This window comes from Rattus norvegicus, chromosome 9 (assembly GCF_036323735.1).
Source record: "Rattus norvegicus strain BN/NHsdMcwi chromosome 9, GRCr8, whole genome shotgun sequence".
Taxonomy (NCBI): Eukaryota; Metazoa; Chordata; class Mammalia; order Rodentia; family Muridae; genus Rattus; species Rattus norvegicus.
In genome coordinates this window covers 6,791,170-6,810,692 of record NC_086027.1, presented here as the reverse complement: position 1 = coordinate 6,810,692, position 19,523 = coordinate 6,791,170, and the positions used below count along the sequence as shown (strand labels likewise).

The 19,523-nt window shown below is 45.7% G+C and overlaps 1 protein-coding gene across 6 annotated transcripts in view; it reads right to left on the bottom strand.

The window, feature by feature from the left end:
* Positions 1-11,592, bottom strand: part of Kat2b (lysine acetyltransferase 2B) — a 104,516-nt gene extending 92,924 nt beyond the window's left edge. For 2 of the 6 annotated variants that reach the window (XM_039084397.2, XM_063266836.1), the window contains exon 1: positions 10,964-11,592. In XM_039084397.2, the coding sequence (XP_038940325.1) occupies positions 10,964-11,212 (249 nt within the window). In that variant the 5' untranslated portion in view covers positions 11,213-11,592. The remainder of the gene's footprint in view (positions 1-10,963) is intronic. The other 4 variants (XM_063266835.1, XM_063266834.1, XM_063266833.1 and 1 more) reach the window with 3 other exon arrangements.
* Between the last annotated feature and the right edge of the window lie 7,931 nt (positions 11,593-19,523).

Genomic DNA, 19,523 nt, shown 5'->3' with positions numbered 1-19,523 from the left:
CACACAACACTCACACATACACACATACACATTCACACACACAAAACACACATATATACACATACACACACACACACACACACACACACACACACACACACACACACCACTGCTTTCTCTGCAGCAACCAGGTTTGCTCAGGTGTGACCCACTCACCAGCCTCAGCCACAGGAAGACACATTTCCTCCTATAAGGGCACATCCCTTTGTATCCCACAGTTAGTCCTACTTTATACTTACTTTTTAATTTGTATTCATATGTGTGAAAGAGTGGGCAGATGCCTGTGGGGACCAAAAGAGTGCAGCATCAGATCTTGTGCAGCTAGAGTTATCTTCCAGTTGTGAGCCACTTGCATGGGTGCTGTGAGCTGGGAACCACTGAGTCATCTCCCCAATCACCACCACCACCACATCATCGTCATCACATCATCGTCATCACATCATCGTCATCACATCATCATCGTCGTCGTCGTCACAGATGTGCACAGGATGGAGGAGGACACATATGCATGGCACACATCTCGAGTTCGTTCTCTTCTCAATTTTTGGTGGGTCTCAGAATCAAATTCCCACACCTCCCCTCATTTGTAAATGACACACTCCTGCAAGAAGGGTCAGTAAAAGGCCAGTAAGATGGCTCCACAGGTAAAAACGTTTGCTGAGCAAGATTAAAGTAGGAGAAGACTAGCTCCGCAAAGTTGTTTACTGAGCTCCACATGAGTATGTATACACACACACACACACACACACACACACACACACACACACACACACAGTGGTGGCTTTCGTCTTAAAGTAGGTATATTATATTTAACTAAAAGAGCTTCAGCTATTCACACTCCATTCACTGGAGCGTTCTTCTTTAATTTGTTCGTTTGATTTGCCTGAGGTAGGTCCCATGTGGCTCAGGCTTGCCTTGAAATCACTATGAAATCAGGCGGACCTCAAACTTACGATAGATACCCTTCCTATGTCTAACCTCTAGAGTGCTGTAAGCCAAAGAGGCACACACACAACCATTCTTTCACTGTATAAAAGAAAAAAAAAAATCTCATCAACGTCTGTACCCATAAATGTCCTATAAAAACTTAAAATAAAAAAAGGCTCCTTCATAAAGTCACTGGGACGCAGAGTGGCTGAAATGGGTCATTTGCTTCATCTTCTGTCTCCTGTTCAGTCAGTCAGTCAACAACCTCATCAAGGAATCCAGTCAGCTATTCTAAAAATAGTAGAAAATGATACTGTGAGGAAGGCCTATAATTTCAGCCCTTCTCAAGCTGAGACTGGGATCTTGAGCTGCTAATCAACCTAGATTAAAATAAACAAGTAAATAAGGCTGGGCAAGACGGCACACACCCTTAATCCCAGTGCTCGGGAGGCAAAGAGGAGACGATCTCTGTGAGGTTAAGACCAACCTGGTCTTCATATGGAGCTCCAGGGTCGTAGGGGCTACAGAGACAGCCCCTACCACAGTAAAGAATCAAATCACATAGTGTGGGACCAGACCAGGAAAAAAAACACCTTGCAGTTTAAGAGTTCTGTTTGCAATTAACAGTAAGTTCCTATTTGTCCTATGTTTGGCCCATCTACACTGGACATGCTAAATACATCAGGATGTACTCCTTGCCCCTGATTGGATGTAGGAGAGAAGTATGAAGGTAGGAACTATGTCAGGATGTATGCTTCCTCCGGATTGGACCTGGTGGGAAATGTGAATTATGGGATTTGCCTTTTTAAGTCCCTGAAAAAAAAAAAAAAAAGACTCATGGCACCATTTTCCCGAGAATTGGGGTATGGACCTGGCCAGAGTTCATCCACATAGCCAGTATTTAATTCATGCTACTTCAAACCTGGCTTAACAGTATAGTAGTGGTCTTATTCTGGGCCAGTGGGGTTAACACTTTCCAGAGGCTCCCAGCAAGATTCAGACCACCTACCCAAATTCCAAAGCCAGACCTTCGCTTCGGAACTCTGAGGCTAAAGGGCCACTTCAGGAGCATGTGCTGTGAGATGTTCCAAGGCTCTGAGGCTACCTTCAGTTAGCTCATGGACTATGGGGATAAACTGCCATGCTAAGAAAAGAATTAGCCATCTATGGAGGGCTCCTGGTGACTCACGGTCTGTTCTGTTCTGCAAGATGTGGAAGGGGTTGTTTTTGCTCCACGGGACCCCAATATTTCTCATGTAGGGCAAATAGCTAAGCTACCTGCCTACCTGGTTCTGGTTAACTGGAAAGTTGTGTCTGTCTGTTGATGGAAGGTTTTATCTGTCTTATTGGAAAGTTGTGTCTGTGTTTTCTGGCTGATCTGTAAGTTTTGCTGCAATCGTGGAGCTGAGACACAAATGAATATTTTTACCATCTCAGCTGCCAGCCACCACCGCTACCATAACTGCTTTAATGGCTCAGAATTTATCTCTGAGCTCTCTGATTGGTGAATTCAGGTTAGCAGGAATTCAGAAGTCTTTTGGGTATGGATAACATTAAAGTTGTTTTATGCTGTCCTTCTTTATTGGAAAGCTGACTCTTGAGTTCACACTCGACTTTCCCTTGTCTAGACCCAAACATTTTAAAGTTTCCACTATGCCCTTTGTCAGCTGAGTCACATGACCAGGGAAAGAAAGCAAAGCCAAACAGCCAACCCCCCCCCCAAAAAAATATTAGATCTGATCTGGTTTATATGAACACTCTGTACCTCAAGATTTATAAGTGTATTGGGTATGGTGAAAAATCTGTGAAAATAAGTTAATTTAAAACTCAACACAGGACTAAGAGTTAAAAACCTATGCATGGGTAATCTTAAAGGAACCATCTGGCATAAAAATACATAGCTTGCCATTATCTCTAGGCAGTCACACAGCCTGTTTGCTAGGGTTGAAGAAAGCTGTTGTCCTGTGACTTCACCGACATCTTGATTAAAGGTGGCATGGCAAGGAGGCAACAACCCGTACCCGAGATATTTTGGATTAGGATGTATGATATGCTAATGTCTGTCCTGAAAACAGGGTTTATGGAAGGATTTAAAACCAATGTTTGTTTAATAAGGTATTAAAGCCGTACCTCCATTCATATGCAAGAATGGGCCTGGTGCTGGCTGCCAAACCTTGTAACGGAAGAGTCACCCAGGTGGTGTTGGGTTTTAGAGATATGAAGGGGACATGGAGCTGGCTGGAGTCTGGACACCAGGTTGGGTTTGGCCTCCGAGGGCCAAAGAGGTAAGCCAAGCCCCAAATGATTATAAGTGAATCCCGGACACTTAGAACTGACTTTGTCTTGTGCAGATTTATGATCATGGACTGTATCTTTCCTCTTGAAAGAAAAAGGTACTTCTTTTTTTTTACATTGCTGGAGCACACAGTAGAGGGATTTTTTAAAACTTTTTTAAGAGAAAATGTTGGAGTTTTTACAGAAATTTTAAATTAAAAAACTGGATATTTTTAAGGAACAGCTTTTAAAATATTCACATTTTTAAGGATCAAACTTAACAGAGATAACGCTATAAAATTTTAATCTTATAAAAGCTACCAACTCATCGTAAACTGTGAAAGGTGATTAAGACATGCAAGTTAAAGGTCAGCCACCTCATAAAGGATCAAATTCTTTAATGTACTCAGAACTATGCTTGTAATCATGCTAAATACCAACGTAATTAATTACAGAAATAAGCATATTTAGCCTACTCTATGTTTTCAAGGTTAAGCCTAAAGCAAGTAATTAACTTGTCAGAAATCTGTTGAATATGACATTTAAAATATTTAATGGGACCCCAGCTCATAGAGTGACCCCAAAGCACGGCAGCAACCACTACTCCCCTGGATTATGGTAATGCTAACCACTAAGCAACACTGTCCCAAATGCCCTGCCTGCCACTGGGACCTTGCCTAACTTGTGAACAGGCAGGACAATGGAGAGATGATTGCCCCACTTTGCCTAGACAAAGTATGGTCAGACTTGAAGAAAAGTTTCCCAAGTCTCCTGGATCTGTCGACCAAAGACTGACGCCACAGACCTGGGTTATCGAGGTAATGGGTAAGTCTCTTCATTTTAATTGATACATAGGCCATTTGGATTATATTTCCTGCTATAATTTATACTTCTCAGATCTCTGATGGCACTGATAGCCAGGTTAGCTGCAGACCTGTCAACTTAACAGCAGCGAGCAACCAGGTTCTTCCCCAAGAACCCAAGAAGGTTCTACCTTAGTCCATTTCTTACATAAAAACCAAACGTAGCCTTTTTCTAGAGATCTCTTGTTCTCTTGTTAAGAAAAGGCAGATAGGTTTGCCTTGCTAACAGGCGTCATATTAAAGGAAAAGCCGGTTTCAGATGAAACTTTGTACTGTTAATTTCTTTAAAGAACTTGCTTGCAATAACTGTTCTCAGTAATAACTACTCCTTTCCCGGGTAAATGGGTAGATGGGAAGAAAAAGGTTTAAAGTCTATGGAATTCTGAGGGCCTAAGAAAAAGTTCTAAGGTATACGACGGTCTGAGGATATGAAGGTCTAAAAACTGATTTGAGGTGTGTAAATTCAAGTTGTAAAGGCACAGCAAGTGATTTAAGGGCTATGAAAAGTGGAAGACTTCTTTCCCATTCTATGCTCTTGTTATTCTATGTTTCAAAAGTCCAGGGTTTTCACATCGATTAATGGAGTTCTGATAAGCTGGTAAAGGTACTTTTTCTACAGTGTGGATATATGTACAGATTAGTGCAAATATCTAAAAATGTCATCTTTGTAAGCTAAAAATCAAAACAAAACACGTAAGCTTCAGGGAGTCCTAGGACTTAGTTGGATCCACCTCCCACAGGTCAAAAGGACTCCCAGATAAGTATAGCCTAGGTTTCCTCACCTGCCTATTACTGAGAATGGGATCTCTCTCCTGGTCTCTCCTGGAGGCTCCTTCTCCTCCCCCAATTACTAGGTCTATGGGCCTGAAAGTTCCAGATGTAATTTAAGCTCCTAACTTCAGCTTCTGTCCCCAGTCTGTATCCATCCCAGCAGATTCCAGTTTGGCTGACAGACACCACCCACGAATCAGCTGCTAACTACAACTGCGCGTGAGCCCTGGACTTGCTGATGTGAACTGGTCCAGTTGGTGGGATTGTTCTCTGTCCCTCCAGGGGTCAGCAAACCAGATGCTTCTGAAGAATGCCCCGTTGCCAGAATTCCCTTGTGACCTAGACTAGCATTCCAGCCTTCCCAGGCCCTGATAAGGACTCCCTAATTTCAGCAGGAAGTACTTACACAAAAGAGTATGTTGCTCCTTGTCCCCCTACAGGCTGGAATGTTAGATCAAACAGAAACTCCCTGCCATAGGGGACAAAATGGCTACCTATAGTGCTCGTTGGCATACCAGGAAAGGTATCTGTTAAAAAAACAAATAGCCCCAAATCTATCAATAAGTAGATTCGTTTGCTGAAACAGTTCTACAGTATAATAGGACACTCAACCTGCCCTATGGAAAACAAAGATGCTATTGCATGGCTTTAAAAGAAAATTGTTGTTTCTACATAAACCGCTCAGGATAATTAGAGATTATCTGACTTTACTCAAAAAAAAAAAGGGGGGGGGGAGGTGATGACATAACTGACTGGGGCCCCGCCCACTTCCAGCCTCCACCAAGACAGTAACTCTGATGTCAGCCACCACAGGGCCTTCGGCCCTTCTGCTTCTGCTAATTACTATTGGCTCTTGCATCATTGATGCCTTAACTAAATGCCTAACTAATTCTTGTCTGGGTTCCATTAAACTGATGGTTATTAAACCCCAGTATAAACAGGTCATCACGGAGTCAAAGATTTGACTCAGGTTATAAGTCATGGAGAGAATGTGAGACCAAAACGGAAAATACACCTTGCAGGTTTCTTTTTTTAAAGATTTATTTATTCATGTATAAGTACACTGTAGCTGTCTTCAGATACACCAGAAGAGGGCACCAGACCTGATTATAGATGGTTGTGAGCCACCATGTGGTTGCTGGGAATTGAACTCAGGACCTCTGGAAGAGCAGTGGGGCACTCTTAACCGCTGAGCCATCTCTCCAGCCCACCTTGCAGGTTTCTTAATAGGTTCCTATTTGTCTATGTTTGTTTGACCCATCTGCACCAGTCATGCTGGATCACATGTGGGCAGGATGTATGTTTGCTCCTGACTAGACATAAGATGGGGGTAATACACAACACATAAAACATCAGGATGTATGCTTACACATTTGCCCCTAGGAAATTCATCAAATTCTGAGTTTTGCCTTTTAAAATCTCTGCAAAATATGACTTGTGGCCATATTTTGGGTATGGATCTGGCCAGTATTTAAGTAAAGCTTGCTTTAAATTTGGCTTAAGATTGTGGTAGTGACAAGGACACTTGCTCTACGATGGTCATAGCAGCTTTATTCATAATAACCAGAAGCTATAAACAACCCAGATGTCCTTCAACCAAAGAATGGATACAGAAAAGGTGGTCGTTTACACAGTGGAATACTACTCAGCTATTAAAAATGAGGACATCAGGGCTGGAGAGATGGCTCAGTGGTTAAGAGCCCCGACTGCTCTTCCAGAGGTCCTGAGTTCAAATCCCAGCAACCACATGGTGGCTCACAACCATCTGTAATGGGATCTGATGCCCTCTTCTGGTGTGTCTGAAGACAGACAGCTACAGTGTACTTATATATAATAAATAAATCTTAGAAAAAAAAATGAGGACATCAAATGGATGGAACTAGAAATTATTCTGAGTGAGGTAACTCGGACCCAAAAGGACATGCATGAAAAGAGCCTAGCTTGGTTGTCCTCTGAGAGGCTCTACCAGCAGCTGACTGAGACAGATGCAGTTACTCACAACCTTTGGACTGAGATCAGGGACCCCTGTGGAAGAATTGGGGAAAGGACTGAAGAAGCTGAAGGGGATGGCAACCACATAGGAAGACCATCAGTGTCAACTAGCTCGGACCCATGGGAGCTCCTGGAGACTAAGCCACCAACCAAAGAGCATACATGGGCTGGGCCATGCCTCCTGTCACATATGCAGCAGAAACTTGATGCCCCAGGGAAGAGGAATGTGGAGGGAATGGAGAACTTGGGGGGAGGCGCCCTCTCAGAGGCAAAGCAGGAAGGAGTATTTAAAACAGATTTTAAAAATTGATTGTAGGGGTTGGGGATTTAGCTCAGTGGTAGAGCGCTTGCCTAGCAAGCGCAAGGCCCTGGGTTCGGTCCCCAGCTCCGAAAAATAGAAAAGAAAAAAAAATTGATTGTAGTGGGGGCTGGAGAGATGGCTCAGTGGTTACGAGCACTAACTGCTCTTCCAAAGGTCCTGAATTCAAATCCCAGCAACCACATGGTGGCTCACACCATCTGTAATGGGATCTGATGGCCTCTTCTGGTGTGTCTGAAGACAGCTACAGTGTACTTATATCCATTAAATAAATTAATTTTAAAAAATGATTGTAGTAGTGGTCTTATTCTCTACCGGTAGGATTAACAATCAAATTTGATCGTTGTGATAACAATTAAATTTGCAGGAAGGAGGCATTTGGGTAATTGCTAATGAAAATGTAGGGTAGGAAAATAAGACAAGATATCCGAGATCAAAATTTTGCATTTATTTGGTTTGGTGTGTGTGTATTGCATGTGAGATCAATACTGAATTCTGAGAGGGCCTTGTGATAAGCTACCTCCCCAGGATAGGAAATTAATTTTCAAGAGGGAAGAAGAGTTTTCAATGTGCAAAGACCTGAGGTGGAAAGAGAACTGTTCCACAAAGCCCTGAAAATCAGCCAGGGGAGACACAGAATGTGGACACAGGAAAGGGGAAACAAAAGGACGGAAGTCACCAAGGTCAAGACTATGCTTCCCTTATCACTCTGGCAGTGTCACACACGCCAAGTGTCTCTGATGCAACCTTTACCACACACAGTTCAAAGAACTCTAGGCTGGATCCTGTAAGACAAGTCTGCCACAGACTCTTCCCTCTTTCTCTGCTGGATGAAGTCTAACCACCAGATCTCTTGCTTTTTGGCCCCCAGGAAACTTAAGTCTTCCCAGACCTGACTTTTTCCATCCCACTGGCCCAAGAGTCACTGGCAAGAGACATTGGCAAGGGTAGTGTCATCTGTCTTTTGTCTTTTGTGACTTGCTTAATCTAGAGTACAAAGCAAAGACAAGCTGAGAAGAAAAAAAAAAAAAAAAAGCCACAGATTATGTGAAAAACTTCATCAGGCCCAATCAGCCCAGCTTAAAATAATCTGAACACTAGTGTGCACCCAAACACACGTGCACATAATAAAATAAACATTGAGTTGGTTTTAAATCTAAGATAACATCCCTCCCAGGTTTAGAGTCCGGAATTCCCAAGTACCCACTAGGCTACACTCACTCCTCCCCCAATCCAGCAGGCCCCAAGCAAAGGAGGGCAGGCTCGGGTTGGCCCAGCTCCAAGTTTTCAAAAATGCTTTCAGTTTCTCTTTACAGCAAGAAAGCCTACCCCACCCAACCCTGACAGGCCAGAAGTTCTAAATCAGGATTACACCTCCTCCACCTCCTGGATCTGCAGTTCCCGGGTTCTCCAACTCTGAGCCCTACACCCCAAGAAGGCTTCACTGGGGTCCACTGCAGCTGGGTTACTGCCTTTACCCTGGAATCTGAATACACACTCCAACAACTCAAGACAGATCCTGGTGCCATAAACCCAGCACCTGGCTCAAAACGCGGCCCCAGTTAGAATTTCTCATAACATTAGCTGAATAAATCACCAAATAAGACCACAGGGCTTCAGGCTGGTGAGATGGCTCCCGGAGTACTTGGAAGAGTTGAACACATTCTAACACTCACACATGCAGACAAACACCACACATACTAAACTCTATTACTTTCAAAGTTTCTCAAAAGCAGGAAGAAAGAGCTTGAATAACAGGTTTATCTTTCCTCTGAGTTTGTCAGAAAATATGACCAAGAAATACTCAAGTTATACACTTGAAGTTTCACTAATGAATGATACAAAGTATTGGGGTGGGTCAGGGGAGGAGCATGGTGGTAGAGCTGTAATCGCAGGCAGACAGGAGTTCAAGGCCATCCTGGACTTCATAGGAAGACCTGGGGGAATTTAGAAAGAATGCATGTGTACAACTACAGGAATGTTTTCTGGTACTACAGGATGGCAGGCAGCATGGAGGGGGGGATACTGGTGATGGAACTCAGGCTAATACTTTTCAGTAAAAGCAGGACTACATAGCTGACTGAGTTTACCAATGAGTCTAAAGCAGCTGCAAAAGCCAAGCCTATTTATTAAGTCCCTGAACTTGCTCTGAGTTCTGTCAGCCACTCTCTTCCCTGCATGCAACACCAGAGGTCCTGTCTAAGGAAGGTTTTAGGATGGACAGATTGTTGGACTGTAAGACTTAGGAAGTCTTTAGCTGGGGTTGGGGATTTAGCTCAGTGGTAGAGCACTTGCCTAGCAACCGCAAGGCCCTGGGTTCGGTCCCCAGCTCCGAAAAAAAGAAAAAAAAAAAAAAAAAAAAAAAGGAAGTCTTTAGCTATTGGAGTAGAACCCCTTGCTTTTCCCATTTCTTCGACACGTACTTCAATTTTATTTTTGCAAACCTTAGGATACACCACGTGGCGTTAGTATTTCTCGGCTCCTTTGAAGAATTCAAAAGTAGTAATATACTTGCTTCTCGAAGAAAGTATTCTCAATTGCCACTCCGCAACTCCTGGGGCTTTATTAGAAATGTAAATCCTCAGACCCCACCCCAACCTCCTAATTTAGCAACAGCAGTTCCAAGAGAGCGATCACAAAGCTTATCAATGTGTATAAAGCACTGCACTGGTGCCCTCTCAGGAAGGCACAGCGGGTGCACGACCTAAATAGAGGGTGACAGCATGGATAAACAGGAGTTGGTCACAATGGAAGGCCATGCTTGAGACCATCCAAGGTCCTTGAAGCTCCAGTAAACATTACAACAAGAATCCCCCGGGAGGAATGTCATCTACCAGGTTTATTCATCCTCGCTGTACAGTCGGAAGTGGGGATGAGAATCTGAATGCTGGGGACGTGACTCCTTTGACAGCAAGCAACTCTGAAGGGAGGTGTGAGTGCGCCTCTCCCCGGTCCCAACCACAGGCCGCGCGAGCTAACAAGGCCAAGTCCCCGCCCCACTTCTGCTGTCACCCTGTCAAAACAAAGCCGCGGTCTACAGCGCGGAGTAGCTCTCCAATGCGGCCTGGGGAGCAGAGCCCCCCTACACGTGCTCTATAGCTGGATGCCCCGAGGTGCCTAAAACCCTCTGGGAGGGAAAATGACAAGAAAGCTGTGCTCAAACTGAGCAGACCCGCTCGCCGCCCGGGCTGTCACCTTGCCAGACCCTGTTTACACTCTAAGCCGCCAGGATCGCGCTTTCGCTTAAATAAGTAATAACAATAATGACAGGGCCGTCGCCGCACGGCCGAGGCCGCCAGGCGCCAAAGGACCCGGGCTTGGGGCAGTGCCCACCTCCCACCCCGTGCTCCGCCCCTTCACTCCCGCGGAGCGCCAGGATTCCAGGACACTTCTGGACGCTCACTCCACAGCCCAGCTCCTCCTAGCGGGGCTCAATGGGGAGAGAGAACGCAGGGAGACACATTAAGATGCCCCCAACCCCAAAATGCTGCTTCCCAGCCCCGACTGATCCGCCACACCAAGCACAGTTACGCTCCCTGTGAAAGGGCTCCGGCGAGTTCCTACAGAGAGGAAAAGCCCCAGAGTACCCCGAGCGCTCGAAAGCCAAGACTCATCCTTCCCAGAAGAAGAACACAGCCAGATCTAGATGACCCCCTACCCCTGCCCCAGTGAGACGCTGTGCGAGCCGCAGCGGCAGAGCGCGCGTAGAGAATGTAGCACTTCCGCGGTGCCGGCGGGAAGCTGGGAGTACGGTGGGGGAGGGGTGGGGGTCCCGGCCCGCCCGTGACCCCGCGATTGTGTTCTTCCCAGCGGGTACCTTGCAGGCGGAGTACACGCCGAGTTTCTCCAGTTTCTTCGCCCGCGGAGCAGAGCGCAGCTGCGCCTTCTTCACGGCGATCCGGGCCGAGCCGCCTCCTCCCGGTCCTTCTGCCGTGCCCGCCGCGGCCACGGCGGTCGCTGGCCCGCAGGAAGCAGAGCTCCCGGCGGCGGTGGCCAGGGTCCGGGGAGAACCGTGCGGGGGCGCGGGCGGCAGTGCTGGGGGCCCGACCCCACCAGCCTCAGCCATGCCGCCCCGACTGTCACCCGCAGCCGCCAGGGTCCCCGCGGGCGCCGGTGGCGGAGCCGAGACCCTCCCCCCTCGGCCGCCGCCCTGCGCCCTCCCCGCCCCCGCCGCGCTCGGCCGCCAGCGATCGCAGGCCCCCGCGCCTCCCCGGGAGGCTAGGACGCTAGCGGGCCCGAGCGCCCTGACCGCGCTCTGCTCCCCTGGGCCTCCGGCATGCTGCTGCAAGCGTAGCCGCCCGCCCGGAGCGCCAGGGCCCGTAGGTGACCGGCGACCCGCGAGGCCGGGCCGCTGCAGCCCAGGCACCTGCCGCCCTGCGCTGCTGGCGTCCCTGGGCCTGACACCCTCCCGCGCCGAGACCCAACTTCCTCCACCCTAGCGGGAGCCGGAGGAAAAAATGTTTTCCAGAAGTACCCGTCAGCGGCCAATCCTCCTCTTTGTTGCTAATTCACCAAAATCATGGCGTGAAGGGGTGTTTTGTTTTTTTGTGTTTTTTTTTTTTTTTTACTTTGGGCTAAACTTTTTCTTTTAAGGATTCTTCCCCATCCTCTTTCCCTGGTAGTTTCTGAACCGAATATGACCAAAGAGAGAAGACTCAATTCTCTCTCTCTCTCTCTCTCTCTCTCTCTCTCTCTCTCTCTCTCTCTGTGTGTGTGTGTGTGTGTGTGTGTATTCACACGTATATAATACTTGTTGGTTAGAGTACATTACATGTCGGCAAAATGAAAACTAAACGCGTGGAAAAAGTTTGAAATGAGTCTGCCTGCAGGGTTCACTCCGGGCTGGCTAAAGTCTGCTGCTAGTTTATTGTCTATTATATTTTCAAAGACGAAATCCGGGCATGCAAGTTAACCAGAAAGACAGCGTCCAGGAAAGTGATACCAATTTTGACTTAAACTTCAAAAGCAAAATTATTGTCCCTGTCTCTGATGGCAGAAAGAGGTTGTTTCGGTTGTTCACCATGGGTCAACCTTTCTAAAGCGACTTGAAAAGCCCTGCATTGCCTGTCAGCACCGTTTCAAGTGCCCTAATTCTGCGGAGCAAGCATAGTCATGATGTGGGACAATGATCGTAATGAGTTTGTGATTGGTTTGTCTCACAAGCTTGGCAGCTCCTGCTGAACTCCAGCCATATGGGATGTGCTTTCCCTTGCAAATACTCGTTTACCAGTCGGTCCTGCTAAAAATTACACTTTATGTTTCAAGATGCGTTTTTCCAGATTCTGTGTCCTTTTAACGCAGAGCAATGCTATGCGGGGGGGGGGGGGGGGGGGGGAGTTTCTTCTCAAAGGAATGAAGCCTACGGCTGGGAAATTGCAGTCTTCCTGGCCTATATTTGACCAACGCCCCCTACCTAGGCTTGACCTTAGCCCACTGTGGAAGCTCAATAGAGTGAGACTCTTTCCTCAACAATTAATTAATTAATTAATTAATAAACCGATAAGGCCAGGTGTGTTGGTCCTCACCTTTGACCTCAGAATTACAGAATCAGAGACAGGCCAGTCTCTGAGTTTTAGGCATTCTAGTCTAAGTTAAGAGTTCCAGGTCAGCCAGGACTACGCAGTGAAATCTTGTATATAAACAAACAAGCAAGAAAAAGAAAACAAACAGAAAAACTCATCAGGTTTTACATCGCTGTCCTGTCCTTTCTACAGCTGCTCCTACAATAATGTCTGTCATTAAACCATTATTGGGGGATGTAGGTTCTCTTGTCTGTTCCTAGTGTCCTTCTTCTAACACTTTTTAAATGGATTCTGAAGGAAGCTTGAGGCCCATTGTATTGCAGTGAGCTATAAATCCTGGCGGCTGCCCAGAAGAAAACAGAGAAGGAAGAGAGAAACTGGCTCATTTTTAGAGTCCAGAAAAGAAAGTCTGCTCTGCTCTTGGAGCTGGATGGGGTGTAAGCAGCTGTACAGAAGGTGGGTTGGGGTGTGTATATCCTTCAGAGAAAAGCAGAGAATGCCCAGAGGGTCGGGGGACAGTATTCTTATGCTTTTGGCCAGAAACCAAAGAAGAACGGTGGGAAAGTCAAAAATAAACCTTTTGAGTTAAGAGGTCAGCAAGTATAGCAGTCAGTCTAGCAGCCTGTAAGTGACTGCACAGAGGGGCTTATGGGTAAGTATAAGAACATCATCTCATTTAAGAGGTTGAAAACTTTTCCCATCTCCTTAATGTGTTTGTGGGTATATCAGTTTTCCTAAAAACTGGTCACCTGGGCAGATGATATTTTGTCGCTTTTCGAGACAGGGTTTTGAGACAGATGGCCTAGCTGTCCTGGAATTCAATTTGTAAACCAGGCTGGCCACCCATGAACTCACATAAGTCCTCCTGCCTCTGCCTTCTGAGAGCTGGGATTATTAAAAGCATGTATACAGCTGGTGATTTGACAGGCCCAGATGGGAGGGAATAGTCTTTGAGACCCGTGTGTTTTGTTTCAGGCAGCTTCAAATGTCTTATCTCCACCCAGTCAGAAATAGATCTGAGTTCCTTATCTTTGTCTAAAAAGAAAAAAAAAGTGTCGCAGAGTAGATTAAAGGTAATGTTTTAGAAAAGAAACCTATGTAGGCACTGGTTACTCATGCCGGTAATCCCAGCACTTAGAAGGCAGAGGCTGGTAGGCTACATAGTGAGATCCTGTCTCAAAAAGTAAAAACAAGCACGTAAAATAGCCAGGCTTGGTGCTGGTGAGGTGGGCAGCAGTTCAGAGCACTGTTGCTTTTGCAGAGAACCCGGGTTCAATTCCTATCATCCACATGGCCACTCACAGCCATTTTAACTCCAGTTCCAAGAGATCCACTCCTTCCGACCTCCATGGGTACCAGGCAAGCACATGGGACACATGCATACGTTACATACAGGCAAAACACACACACACTTAAAACCAATAAACCCAAAACGATTCTTTTTAAATAGCCAAGCTTTGGCGCGCGAGGTGGGGGGGGGGGGGGGGGGGGACCGGGGACCGCGCTTTCCGGAATGGATCTCAAGAAAGCCTGCTACTCCCACCCTCCTCTCTTTCCTAAGGTATTTTAAATTCTAAGGATGGGCAATTGCCATACTTCCCTTTCTACAGAATGGTGTGGTAGCCTGGGGTAATGATTCCCGATTGTAATCCCAGATATTGGAAGCAAGTTAAAAGCCAGTCTTGGGTACCTAATGATCCGGAAGCCAGCAAGGCTACACAATGAGACCCTACCTTGAAGTTACTTAATTAGATTAAAAGTTCTGTTGCCATGTAAATAGGAGAGAACAGTGCTCATCGTGAAGGGGGTCTATCCTCAAGGACTGGCATACTAAGGCCTATTCATCTTTCGGACACAACTAAGTGACTGCTGTTCTCAGATCAAGTTCTTTTTGACATTTTTTTCTTTTACTTTGATCAGGTTTCTCACATCATGACATTGACAAAGGCCAAGAGGGTATTACGTTCCACGTCTGCCCATTGTTACCCGGATTATTTGTCCACTTCAGATTTGTCTGTGCCACCGGATGTAAATATTATCTCGAAAAACGGGTGATGGGATCGAGGGGTGGATGTGGCGGTGCATCCTCGAGGGGAGAGAAAAGCGAAGGTGGGGGATGGGTTTCTGTGAGTTCAAGGCTAGCCTAGTCTAGGTGATAAGTTCCAGGCCAGTCTGAACTACAGAAACCTCACCTGAAAACAACAATTAGCCTTCTTGAGAATGGAAAGGTTTGAGCCTGAGGCCAGTCTATTATACATAGAGAATTCCAGGATGGGTTGTTCCACATAGCAACACACTGGTGAGGAACCAAAATAAATTTAATAAATTAAATTTTAAGATTATTTATTTTTATTTTATGTACATTGGCATTCTGCTGGCTTGTATGTCTGTGTGAGGGTGTCGGATCCCCTGGAACTGGAGTAACAGTTGTGAGCTGCCACGTGGGTGCTGGGAATTGAACCCAGGTCCTTTGGGAGAGCAGCTAGTCCTCTTCCATTTTTTTTTTTTTTTTTTGGTTCTTTTTTTCAGAGCTGGGGACCGAACCCAGGGCCTTGCGCTTCCTAGGTAAGCGCTCTACCACTGAGCTAAGTCCCCAGCCCCCCATTTTTTAAAAGAAGGAAGACTTTCTGACTATGGTGACACTTAACTGCAACCCTGGTTATAGGAAGGGACTTATTGTCCCTGATTGGAGAATACAGAAGGGAAAGAAGAGGGCTAGCCATGGAAACTGACATATAATTCAGACACAAGTGGACAAAGGACCCTGTGACAGGAAGACACATGGTAGAGCTTTGATCCTTTGCTATATATTGAAATGCTAAATTCTGTACCCAAAGGGGAGGTCTAAGCCTATAAGTGAACTCTTACATTTACAAGCTTTTGTTGTGCAAACCTCGTTCCTTGATTTAAAACTACTGGTTAAATAGAATTGGCTACAGCCAATTACTGGAGGGATTAGGGGTAGGTGCGTTTTGAGTTACCTGGCTGGGGTGGAGAAGGGAGAGGAGAGACCTGGTGGAGGAGGTAGAAGGAGAGAGGAGGTTGAGCCACCATGAGGGGAGGTGGACAATGAGCACGTGGCCAGGAGAAAGAAGTATCTGGGGTACACTGCTGGGAAGGTTGCCAGGCCAGCAGTTAGAAAAGTAGTTTAGAAAAAAAAATTTTAAAAAAAATGTTTAAAGGGGTTGGGGATTTAGCTCAGTGGTAGAGCGCTTGCCTAGCAAGCGCAAGGCCCTGGGTTCGGTCCCCAGCTCCGAAAAAAAAAAAATTTAAAAGAAAAGTAGTTTAGGGGTTACCCCGTAGTAATTGTGAAAGTCAAATGAAATAATATAGTCTGAGTCTCACTTATTTATAAGCTAGTCGGGAATAAGCTTAAATTGGTTGTACTACCGAGACTTCATGTACAATGGTATTCTACCGGCTTGAAAGAGTTAAGGAAGCCTAAAGGATTAAAGAGCGAAGCTCACATAAGACACAAAGGCTGGAGGAGTTTGGATGCGCCTTTAATCCCAGCACTAGGAGGCAGAGGCAGGCAGATCTCCCCACTTAAGGCTAGCCTGATCATCATAGGGCATTTCAGGACAAACCAGACTAGACATTCCGTCTCAAAGAAAGAAGGAAGATAAGTTACACTTCACTGAATAATTCAGAAAACCTGATAGACTTACAAACTATATTACTTCAGTGGTGCAGCCTAGTAGCCCATGAGCCATTGCATCTGGAGTAGAGAGTCTAGGAAGGAAAAGTACTTCTTTATCTCTAGTGTGACTTAAGATGTACCTGTCTTCTTAGGATGTCTCTAGGCCAGGTGGTGAGCCAGCCCAACTGCTGAAATGTTAGGTTTTAACCCAAGCCTAAGATCTTATTCTTTTGGCTAGAAGTTTTTTTAATCTTAAAACTAGGACATTGGGGGGGGCTGGAGAGATGGCTCAGTGGTTAAGAGCCCCGACTGCTCTTCCAGAGGTCCTGAGTTCAATTCCCAGCAACCACATGTGGCTCACAACCATCTGTAAAGAGATCTGATGCCCTCTTCTGGTGTGTCTGAAGACAGTGACAGTGTAATCATAGATAATAAATAAATAAATCTTTAAAAAAAAAAAAAGACTAGGACATTGGAAGCTGAATCAAGCTGGTTAGAAGTTTGAGGTTAGCAGCCAGTGGTGGGACGTACCTTTAATCCCAGCACTTGGAATCTCTGAGTTCAAGGCCAGCTCATTCTATAGAATGAATTCCAGGATGGCCAGGTCTACACAGAGAAACCCTTCTTGGGAAAAAAATTATATCCTGCTGTGTAAAACAATGCTTCCTCAAGAAGACATGCATTATTAAATGAAAACCTCAGTGCCAGCAGTCATGGTATATTTCCCTGTAGATTGTTGGTCAGTGAGACTCCAGAGGTCCCTAAAATAACATAGGCTATTATCATAGCTCATGACTAACCACCATAACTAGAAGGTACTATTACTGAAGATACAGCATACTCTGGTTGCAGAACATAGAGAAACTGAGCTAGAACTAATCTGATTTACTGCATGCTGAATAGTTTTCATAGTGCCCTACAGATGCTATACAGCCTGCTGGGGGAGAAGAGAGATCAGTGGTATTACTCAGGGTGAATCCTGAATATTAAATACAGGCTTGCCAGGCTCTTGCCTGGTGTCCATTGGTGCAAGAGTAGCAGGAAGGTTATAGGCATTATCAACCACTTTCTCCTTCAGTTTGATCCAGCTCCACTGGAGGGAATCCATGCCTGGTATTATAAACCTGGGATAAAGCCCAAAGCTTGAAGGTCATAGGCCCCAAGTCCTTAGCAATGTGTAATGGCTATTCCTGGTTGTCAACTTAACTATATCTGGAATGAACTACAATCTAGAACTGGAGGGCTTGAAGAACCCTAGTTCTTACTAAAGTGTAAGAGTTATGGGTTGGGGATTTAGCTCAGTGGTAGAGCGCTTGCCTAGGAAGCGCAAGGCCCTGGGTTCGATCCCCAGCTCCGAAAAAAAGAACCAAAAAAAAAAAAAAGTGTAAGAGTTATTAAGAGGCTTGGACTGGTAGAAAGTAGGTAGGTTATGGAGTTCCTGTGAAGGACCCTAGGGACTTTCGCCAGCTTTACACCCACCACCTCAGGTCATGATTAGGCCAAGTACCAGCTTCCCACCTCAGGTCAAGGCTAGGCCAAGTTCCATTCTCCACCCAGTTCTCAGGAGGAGCAGGGACATTCTTGAAAATCCATAGAATTTACTGACTGATAGTCACCTGACCTTCTGGTCCCAGATAGAGTTCAAATACATGTATGTCATTTGCTTGCTAGCCAATACATTCAAAGGTCAATATGCTTAGCTAATACGTTTAAACTGTAACCTTGCTATTGTAACCTGTACTGCTTGTTATAGCCATTCGAGGTCCCCTTCTAGTCACTCACCATGAGGGGCTAATTGAGGTCGACCCCGACACGCAGGGAAAATAAACCTCTTGCATTTGCATCAAATTCAGTTCTTGTGTCTCACTTGTGGAGTCTCCCAGTAATTAAGACTCTCTTGGGGGGTTGGGGATTTAGCTCAGTGGTAGAGCGCTTGCCTAGGAAGCGCAAGGCCTTGGGTTCAGTCCCCAGCTCCGAAAAAAAGAATCAAAAAAAAAAAAAAAGACTCTCTGGGAGCCTTACAGGCTCACCTCTGATCTTGAGGCTGTAAGACGTAAGTTTCTGACCTGGATCATAGATATCTTGGTTATGAAAAGCTTAGGTCCAGGCAAGGTGGTACACACCTTTAATCCCAGAAGACAAAAGCAAGGAGATCTCTGAGTTCAAGGTCAGCCTGGGACAAAACAAGTCCCAGATCCAAGCGTGGTGGTATACACTTTTAATCTGGGCCACACTTCTGCTGGAGACCTACATAAGGACATTGGAAGAAGGAAGATTCGCTTTTCTTCATCTGCTTGCATTGACCTGCCAGCTTATCTGTTGGAATCTACTTCTACAAAAGACCAGCTGAAACAACTAGCCTCATGGGACTGAACAACTACTAGGTCCTTGGACTTCCATTTCACAGCTGACCATTGTTGGGGAGTCAGACTACAGACTGTAAGCCATCATAATAAATTCCCTCAATATAAAAAGACAGTCCATACATTCTGTGACTCTAGAGAACCCTGACTAATCCACACTGTTTCTGTAGTAATTGGGTATCCTGTCAACTTTACATTCTAAATGTTTATGCTCTCAGTAGTCAAGCCAGGGGAGCTTCTGACACCAGGCAGTAGTTAAGGCAGATGCTCAACTGGTCAAAATGCTCACATTAGTGCCTGGTGAGTGCTCAGCTCTAAATGGGGCATCTATACCAATTGCTCTCCACCTCACAACTCAGGGAGCCTTGCTGAAAAGAATGGTACAGAAGGAATGTAAGAACTAATGGATGGTGAGACACACTGTGAAGTGCTATTGTGTTGGATAGTTTGTTAACACAAGCTAACTTCATTTGAGAGGAAGGATCCTCAATTAAGGGAATGCCTCCACATCAGATCCAGTATCAGGCAAGCCTATAAGTCATTATCTTAGTGATAGAGGAGGACCCAACCCATTGTGGGTTGTACTTTCCTGGGCTGGTGGTCCTGGGTGCAGGTTGAACAAGCCATTAGGAGCAAGTCAGTAAGCAACACCACTCCTTGACCTCTGCATCAGCTCCTGCCTCCAGGTCCCCACCCTGTTTGAGTTCATGTCTTGACTTCCTTCATTGATGAAACAGTGATTTGCAAAGTGTAAGTCAAATAACTCTTTTCTCCCCAAGTTGCTTTGGTCATGGTATTTCATCACAGCAAAAGAAACTCTTAACTAGGGGCTGGAGAGATGGCTCAGTGCTT